This window comes from Nicotiana tabacum, chromosome 4, assembly GCF_000715075.1.
Source record: "Nicotiana tabacum cultivar K326 chromosome 4, ASM71507v2, whole genome shotgun sequence".
NCBI lineage: Eukaryota > Viridiplantae > Streptophyta > Magnoliopsida > Solanales > Solanaceae > Nicotiana > Nicotiana tabacum.
Window position 1 is genome coordinate 131,239,207 of NC_134083.1, and position 9,881 is coordinate 131,249,087.

At 36.4% G+C, this 9,881-nt stretch overlaps 1 protein-coding gene across 1 annotated transcript; it reads left to right on the forward strand.

The window, feature by feature from the left end:
• The first annotated feature begins 241 nt into the window (after positions 1-241).
• Positions 242-8,048, forward strand: LOC107773835 (F-box protein At3g58530-like). Its single transcript, XM_075252442.1, has 12 exons — positions 242-550; positions 716-775; positions 1,639-1,722; positions 2,102-2,232; positions 2,336-2,411; positions 5,810-5,880; positions 6,190-6,276; positions 6,435-6,507; positions 6,619-6,686; positions 6,776-6,844; positions 7,179-7,284; positions 7,562-8,048. The coding sequence occupies exons 1-12, from the start codon at positions 353-355 to the stop codon at positions 7,625-7,627; spliced, it is 1,089 nt and encodes a 362-aa protein (XP_075108543.1). The 5' UTR covers positions 242-352; the 3' UTR covers positions 7,628-8,048.
• The last annotated feature ends 1,833 nt before the right edge of the window (positions 8,049-9,881 follow it).

Sequence of the window (9,881 nt, forward strand, 5' to 3'; positions counted from 1 at the left end):
TACCATTACTAATTAAGAAAAGCAATGTCAAAAATGAGAGGGAGTACAACTCATGTTACTTAACACAAGCAAAATAACACTTATGTAGACAAGATCCTCTTTTCAACGAGAGATCATAAATTTTGGAACTAAAAAAACGATAGAGAATATTTTGCCCTTTAATTGACTATATGGGCGCAAATTCAGATTAGTTGGGTTTTAATGAATTCTGACGTGGTATAGTTTCTAAAAAGTTGGTGACAGGGGTGTTTCTATTATTATTCAAAAATAAGAGGAGCTTTACGCAATATCAAAATGTCAAGGAGACCCATTGCCGTTCCTAAAATGACAAAAAGAGTAAAAATGGAGAAGAATGCAGAAAGAGCCATTGTCAAAGTCCAGCAGAACAATGGAGGAAAAGGTAACAGCAGAAGCTATTTGGAACAAAGAAACAGTGCCAAAAGTGATGAAAATAGTGAGTACCAGGCTCCCCCAAAAAGAACTCATCACTCTTCTATTCGTCAGCCCTTGGATTCACCACACTCTCCATTCACACCCCTCTCTCTGGCTGGTTAGTTCAATTCTTTATTTACATATATATATATATATATATATATATATATATATATATATATATATATATATATATATATATATTTAATCTATACTATTAAAAAGATACCAATTTCCTTATGTGGGGTTGAATTGTTTTGGTGTTTTTGTTTTTCTCTTACAGGTTCTTGATTTTCATGAGATGAGTAATGCTGGCAATCGCCTTGTTTCAGCTCTTTCTTTGGTTTGTTTCCTTTTTCTTCCTTTTTCTTTTGTGGGTTAGTTATCATGCTGATAGATTTTTCTAAGTAACCGGTTTTGGCTCCTGGATTAATGTAAGAAGGAAAAGTGAACTGCTTTAGTTTGTTTTTTGGAAATTTGGAAGCATAATGTGAGTGGAGAAAGATGTAATTTGGGTCCCATATGAAAAGAGGGGCTGAAAGATAAAACTAGTCCTATTTTGGTTTAAGTAGATGTTGTATGTTGTATAACTGTAAGTCTGCAGCTCTTTGGTGCTGTTAAGATGGTCGTAGCACCTTCTACTACAGATACTAGTAAAGAGAAGGCCAATATTTATGTTGGACATAACCCATGTATCGACGGGATAAGAACCGGAAATCACTTGGTCTTAGCACCTTCATCTTAGATGCTCACCACTAGTCTAGGGTTCATTGGCTTCTTTCTACCTTTTTTGTCAAATAATAGGAACACTAGCAGGAACTAGTTCCATCTGGTGCAGATACTAGCGAGGATAATACTCATTAGGTGATTTCTTCTCATTTGCCCAAATCTTGGCGGGTGAGTTACCCGGTACTTGTGTTGGTGGGAGGTAGCATGTACCCCGTGGAATAATTGAGGTGTGCGCAAGCTGGCCTGGATATCACCTTCATCCCAAAAAAGTGATGTCTGAGTTGGACATAAAACCGTACATTGACAAAGGCCGCAGATGTTTGTCTTAGCCTCCGTCTTAACTGATAACTAGGCCAGTCTTCATTGGTTTATGTGCTATTCTGTTAAGTTGGTGATGAAAAGAAGCTGTTTATAAGAATGAGTTTCTTTAATTTAGGGAGACAGGTCTTTTATTTGTCTTATATTTTGTTTTTGCAGCCGAGATATCGCAATGTGAAGCATATCAACCTTGAGTTTGCACAGGATATTGAAGACAAGCAACTGGAAATTGTTAAAAGCAAGGTGGGATTGGCAAAGTCATATAAATTAGCATGTTTTCATAGTTTCTTCTTTAATTTCCAGTCAGTACAAATTCCAATGTGGAGGCTGCCTCATTTGATTAGCACCTCTGACCTTATTATTTGCCACCATCTACTTGGAACCATTTTATAATCCTCAGAAAGTTAGAAGTGATCCTTTTCCTTGTTATCTTAACAGCTTAGGTGATCTATAATAGTGTCAAAAATTGAGGAAATTATTCAGATCTTATCATCTAATGAAGATAACTAAAATTTTGCTTAATCCTTGTAATATGAGGTAACCAATTACTTTTAGTGTCTCCTGCATGGTACTGTTTTGGTCACAGAAAATTTGATGTTTCCATGGTTTCATAAATCTGCAGTGTGGGAATTCCCTTTTAAATCTGGAGATTCTAAATCTAAATGGCTGTCAAAGGATCTCTGACAAGGGAATCGAAGTAGTGACAAGTACTTGTCCTAGACTGAAGGTCTTTTCCATTTATTGGAATGTAAGGTATCTCAAGCTTCATCTAATGCTCTTTCCCGATTTATTATATAGCTGATGCATGACCAAAGAGATTTAATTTGTCACCTGCAATTTTTGGATAAGCTTTTAGGGTAACAGATGTTGGCATTACTCATCTGGTCAAGAACTGCAGATCCGTGGTAGATTTGAACTTAAGTGGCTGCAAGGTACATAGATTTCTAATGTGTTATACATATGTTTCAGTATTATTTTATGAGCATGTCTTGCGTCAACCTCCAGAAGCACCGGTTCATAGGTGTGAGACCATGGTGATTTAAGCTGTTAACAGAGGGACGAGATAGACCTTAAATCACAACGAAGGAAGTTGCTTTGAAAGACCTACAATTTCTTGGAATTTATGCAGGCTTAACAAAAAATAGGGAACAACAGAAGAAAAAGATCCATACAAGCGATACCAAATTACCAATTAGTTGGGCTTAAGGCTTAGTCATGTTAGTATGCTCACTTTAGGTCCAATGTTGTATAGCAGTCTTTTTAATCTTGTTAGATATTTGTATGCTAGAGAAAATGCAGAGAACATATAGTGTTAGAGAACCTAAATATTTGATATTTGATAAAGACTGGCCTAAATGGAGCGACATGGATATGATGATTCATATAGTCAATCCCAACTATGCTGGGATTGAAACATAATTATTATTGATGTGTAAATCGACTTCAGCGTTCTTTGTAAATTATTATTCGTCTAAAATGCCTAAGACTTCATTTTTTGGGTAAAGTAAATATCTCTATTGATGTTGGGAGAAAAAAGACCCTGTATACAAGCAATATACCAAAAAAGTAAAGAACCTAAAATGAAATATGGTTCTCTAATAAAAGCCACCCAATCATCTATACAAGTAGGGACCTGGTGGCTTCACCAAAACAAACTAAAAACACAAGGAGTGTCATTCTCGACCTGGTGGGCTGTTGGAGTTTATTTTTTGGACAACGATTCTGGCAGAAGGTTCTGGTATTTTCCATGGTACAATCCGTGGTTAAAACTAAGTAATGAAGTGAGTTTTAGGGCATGAAAGAAAGGCGAGGGAGAGAACATTTACTGGCCCAAAACGTCGATGGTCGGCGATCATTTTTGTGGCCGGCCATGACTAAGTCCGAGATTCCCCCGTTTCCTCTAAAAAATGGAGAAGAAAAGATAGCTGCTTCTTCTTCTTCTTCTTTGTTGGGACCCTCCCCTGCTTTTTCTTTTTCGTTCAGACCCCTCCCTCTTTTTCTTTTCAGACCCCATATCCCTAACCCGCCTCCGACTTCTTTTTCATTTTCACGGCGACTTCTTGTAGTAGCAGAAGTTTTTTGCAATAGTAGCAATTAACCATGGGCTTATATAAAATGTGGTTTTCAAGTTCTTTCATTGTTTATTCTTGGATGTTTATCAATTGGGATTAAATAGGAATGGGAGTTGGTAAATGATCTAAGAAAAGTGAGGAAGGAGGAGGAGGGTGAAAAGGACAAAAAACCAAGAGAAAAGCGTAATTTTAAGTCATTTACATGCTTAAATGTATGTGGAAAACACAGTATTTTCTATGTCAGTCTGAGGTGTTTACAAGAGTGTCTAAATGGTCCCTAGCTAAGTTGGAGTGCCTGACAAATCTTGCCAAGTTTAAGGGTCTATCTAGGCGTTTGGCCTTTAAAATTTGAAAAGTATAAGAGAAAAATAGTAAGTGATACTCTGCACACTTGCAACACAAGTAAAAAAGAAGCTCCTACTTTATCTAATGATAATATCATTTGATGCGGGCTCCTTGCATCTAAGGCTTGACACTTGTGCAACATAGGATACACTCAAAAGCTTTTTGTCTCCCTAAACCAACCTGATGCCAATATGTACTACATTCACTAGAACTTTATCATGTCCCTATTTACCTTATTGTAAAGTTCAATAGGAGCCTAGATAAAACAAGTTAGTTTTAAAGGAAAAGGGCCGAAATTGTCCTTTAACTATACAAAATAGAACGATTATGCCCTCCGTTTAAAGTTGGTAGTGATTTGCCATGCCGTTACCAATCGGGGTCATCCTTGCCCTTACTTACTAACATATCAATTTTATAGAAATTGTAAATCCTAGAAATTATTTTTCCCATTTTTTAAATCCACGTGGCATTTTAAAAATACCACCCCTTTCAATCTTTCTTCATACCCTACCACTCTCCCCCTTTCCTCTTTTACCATACCCCCTATTTCACACATATGAGGGCAAATATGCTCCTGGGGGTATAGTATAGGGGTATAAATGATCCAAATTAATACTTGTAGGCGCACATCTCTAAACAATAGAAGGTATCACTATGAACTTGTTGCTACTGGGAATGGCAGGATGAAGACTTCGTCTAAGAGTTGCAAGCCTCATATGCAATTTAAAGAAGGAAAAAGAAACTCTTATTCGTGAAAGGAATGCTCTCCCAAGGAAAGTTGTTGATCTTGAAAATATTATGATACTAGTTGATCAAGGAGGAATAGAGGCTTTGGAATTGGAAAAAAATATTTTGACGACGGAAGTTGTTGATTTAGAGTCTTCAGATGTGGTTGATGCTAGGAAAAATGGAAAATAGCTAATTTAAGGAAAAATTGTCCAAATGTGGATGTTCATGTTTGTGATATTGGGCTGTATTCATGTGTTCTATGCATTTGGGGGGGGGGGGTTGATATTTTGATGTGAGTGTTAGTTGGGTGGGAAAATGATATGTAATATAAGTGTTAGTTTGACTTGTTTTTTGTATTTTATTTTGTATTCAAGCCTAATGTTGTTCAATGGTTCAATGAAGAAGTTCCTTTCAGTTGAATGTTATGTTTATGCTTGAGCTTCTCTGTTGGGATACTTTGATTGTTAAATATGTCTAAGGAAACCATACACGCTGTTAGAGATGCGACTACAAGTATTAATTTGGATCATTTATGCCCCTATACTATAAGCCCAAGAGCAGATTTGCCCTCATATATGTGAAATAAGGGGTATGGTAAAAGAGGGGAGGGCGGAAGTAGTGGGGTATGAAGAAAGATTAAGGGGGGTTGGTATTTTTAAAATGCCACGTGGATTTAAAAAATGGGAAAAATAATTTTTATGAATTAAAAATTCTGGAAAATTAATCCGTTTGTGGGGAAGGGCAAGGATGACCCTGAGTGGTAACAGCAGGGGCAAAATTACTACCAACATTAAATGGAGGGTATAATTGTTCTATTTCGTATAGTAAAAGGACAGTTTTGGCCATTTTCCGTAGTTTTAATATGCTTTTCATTTATACAAGACAAATATGCTGAGGTGTTTGTGAAGTTCACTTCAAAACATTTCAAATTCTTCCTTTGCCTTTTTCTTTAGTGGTAAGTATAACGATCCAATTCTTATTTTGCTTGGCTGCTGTGTCAGTCTGTGATTTCTACCTCCTACATTCATTATCTTTGCCCTGAGCTGCAGGTGCTTTTCAACAGTTTAAGTTTGCAATATGCAAACAAGCTGCACTTGTTTCTCATTATGCAAATCCTCTGACTTTCATTTAATCTATACTCTTTTGTGCTGAAGATCGTCTCATTTTGTTGATATGCTATGCAGAATATTACAGATAAAAGTTTGCATCTTGTTGCTGACAATTTTCAAGAAATGGAATCCTTGAACATCACCAGGTTGGAGATTTTCTCTCAATTTGCAAAAGATTGTTCTGAGAGAGAAAGAAAAAGAAAAAAATGTTAAGGAAAAGTTGTTTTCAAATGTTATAGCATCTCTGGGATAGAAGCGTGCTCTCTCTTGGCTTTAGGCCTTCGTCTGTTGTATGGTGATGGTCTGATACTGATAAACCTCCCTTTCTCTAAGAAGGATACTTATAATTGAATATTTTTAGAGTATTGCTAATTGTTTGGTCTTTATAACCTTTTTGAGAGGGAGAGATACAATTACATCTTCTTGATTGTACTGATTTTGTTAGATGTGATTAGGTGCATCAAGCTGACAGATTCTGGTTTGCAACGGATTTTGCTGAAGTGCTCTTCTCTTCAGAGTTTGAACCTTTATGCCCTTTCCACGTAACCACTTGTTTCATTTTAATATACCTGAAAAAATATGTTCCATTTTACTGTGTGTCGTGTGTGTATGCACCTTTCTATCTCTCAAAGATATACTACAAATTTGCATGTGTTGTTTGAATTCCTAATCAGACAAGCTGCTTCCTTTCTACTTGCAGTTTAACAGATGAAGCTTATAAGAAGATATCTCTTTTGCCTCATCTTATATTCCTAGATCTCTGTGGTGCTCAGGTATAATCTTTAGCATTCTCTTGAACTGTTTTTTTCCGTGCATTATGCTATTGCTTGGTGCAATGATGAAATTGTTTAAGTGACATTGTATTAACTCAAGTTGTCCTTCAGAATCTAACAGATGACGGGCTTTCTTGTATAGCCATGTGCAAAAACCTGGTGTCTCTCAATTTGACATGGTATGTAACAGTTATTATTTTAATTTTCATCTGGAGCAGAAGGAGATATAGTAGTATGTTCTTGGACTGATATCTATTGGCATTGACAGGTGCGTACGAGTCACTGATGTTGGGGTCATAGCAATAGCTCAAGGCTGCAGGTCTCTTGAATTACTAAGGTAAATCTGGAGCTAAAATTATCATTAAAAATAGGAAGACCGAGATGGCCTATGATATGTTCACCACCTCCACAAAATTGACAAATATTCAATTTTGTGAACTAATTGAGATAGGGATGTCCTGCTTTTTAATGTTTCAAGGTTTGTCTAGTCACTGGACCTCCAGCATAAGCAATAATAAAACATAAAGTATAGTCAATTGCTATTGACTGCAGATTTGTTTGAAAATTAATTAATGAACCGGTGGCCGATTTCGGTAACTGACTAAACTCGTGACCTTCCAGCAATCTGATTGTACTATATTTATTTAATTTCTTTTGTGCTGCTCCTGCAGTTTATTTGGGATACTTGGGGTATCTGACAAGTGCTTGGAGGTGCTTTCTAACTTTTGCTCCGATACACTTACAACCCTTGATGTAAATGGCTGCACCAATATAAAGGTACAGAATATCTTTAGAATCTCCAGCCATGCTATCCCCTTTGTTTCCTAGAACATTGACTCGTAAAATCGCATGTGATAAACTTGGAAAACACCTGGATTGTGCTATTAGCAATTAAGCCTTTCATCTTTCAATATGGTTTGCACAGTAGGTTTTCTAAGTTTATCACTTGGTCGGCTGGAAGTCCCTGCTCTTACCATATGACCTTTCACATTTTTCTCATATCGTCCCATGATTCATATGATTGTTCTTACTATGCTGGTACATCACTTTGTAGAATCGCAACCGTGATCAACTGCTTAAGTTATTCCCCAACCTGACGTGCTTCAAAGTGCATAGCTAAGTTGTCATTTTGTCGATGATTTCATCTGCTCTTCTCTAGTGACTATCTCAGCTAGCACAGAGTGAGTGAAAGAAACTGATGCGAAATTGCTAAAGGATACAATGAGCCCTTGATTTATTACCTACAGGAGAAAAAGAACGAAGAGGGAAGTTAGTTTACCTGCTTCTACGAAAGATAAAAAAGGTTAACTTGGCATGCTTTGGGTGCCACTTAGTGTATCATCTTTTCGTGGTGGAGAATTTTTTAATTCCTTCATATGCTCACTCAATATGGTCATCTCTTATGTGATCCAGGCTGATGCATTTTCTATAAATGTATGTTCGCAGCATGAATTTATGGCTTTTTGAATTCCTAAAGTTGAAGTGCTTCGTGTAGCTACACAATGTTTTATAGAGAATCATGTAATCTTGAATTGGTCCAATCTGTTTCATACTCTAAGCTTCTTTTAATTATCAGCATTTGTGATAAATCCTCCTTTCAAATGTAAGGAAAGGGGAAGTATGACTTAGGATCTAATATTTCCTTAGAGATACTAGCCTGTGACAAACAAAGTGAAAAGATGGTAAGCTTGAACGTGATTGACATACTATTATGTAGGATAAAAGGATCAAAGTGCTGACATATAAAAGTGTATCTTTTCCTAAATCATACTGATCATAACAAATATTAGGAGCCAAAGTGCAGCACCACTATCTCTCCCTACAACATGCCATTTCTTTTTGCTAATACTTGAACTTGACTGAGCATCTGCAATGACTAAATTGTCAATAATTGTGAGAAAATGATAGGAAGTCATAAAAGACAGAACTAGATTAATGTTGAAGATATATTATGTTGTGAAGCTAATGATAGAAAATAGTATACTACCTCCTATTCGTGTGCTGTTACTAGTTTTGGAGCGGCTGGCATGGTCAATGAAAACCTGAGCATCCGAATTAGCTTCAAATAGTAGTAAAGTCAAGGAACCTAAATCTTTGTATTAAGGATGCAAGAATTTGTCTCAAGGATTGGCAAATCTCATATTAGCAGAATAGGGGAGATATGTTAGATATATAAGAAAGAGCATGTTAAAGTCGTGCTGACCTAATCTCAAGGCGGACAATATCACTAGTGGCCTGAGTTGTTGTATACCGGGACATTTTGAAATATTAGCCAAAGCACCACAAACCTATGGCACATTGAGTGTTAAGGTAGCATTGAGTTTGAAGCGAATATCAGGCTCAATAAGGCAATTCCTCACACATAATTAAGGGAACCATTGAAAGGTATTTATGAATTTCGCTTCAATCACAACTCTCTCTGCTGATTCTTCTACATTAGTCGGTTCGGACCTCCACTTAGTTTCTTCCAAGCTTCATGACACAATGGAGCATCTTAGACACAAGATTTGTCATTGTCCCCTCCAGTTGTTCGCTCCATGAGGATTGACCAGAAGGCCGAGAGCTAACTATAGAGACTTTGGACTATCCGGACACATACTTCATGAAATGGTTCATGCATGTTTGTTGCCAGGAGCAACAAGATAAAGTTGGTAAGAATTAACACTTTATTTCTATTTCTATTTCTATGGTAGATCTTTCCTTAGCTGGGCACAGCATTCTAGGGTGGGAAGTTGAACTTCTTCACCAACATAAAACAAGCAAGATGATATATCAAGCAGTTGGTTTTGACAATCTTTTTTATCCTCTGCAAAATCCGAACTTGCAAAATCAATCATCAACATCAATAGGAACTTTGATATAAAAAAACTAGAAAATGCCATGAGTAGAAGTGAAAAGGATCCAACAATACTGGCTAATTGTTTCCATTTTTTTTGTTCTTTTTTTTTTTCTAGGGAGGGGTAACTTATATATATAAAAAGTGAAGACTAGTTGGAGTTTCAAGATTGTTTTACTAAACATTAGGAAAGGTTGACGATATCAAAAAGTAAGTCAGGCAAGTCACTAAGTGAAGTGATTGGTAATAATACTTAGTTTCATTGCCAGTGTCACGAACCCAAATTTTCCTCCGTAGGATGTCGTGACGGCACATAGTCTCTAAGACTAGGTAAGCCTAACATTTACTAAATTAATAGAAGAATTCAACCATCAATGATAAGTACGAAATATAAATCTTTATACCTAACTTACAATTTTCAAAATCGATAGTACAAGTCATAAGCTCTACTGAGTTTGCTAGAAAAATTCCTAAATGCAACTGTTCGGAATGGAATTAAATAGTACAATGAAAATATCAGAAGGTGACTCCGAGACCT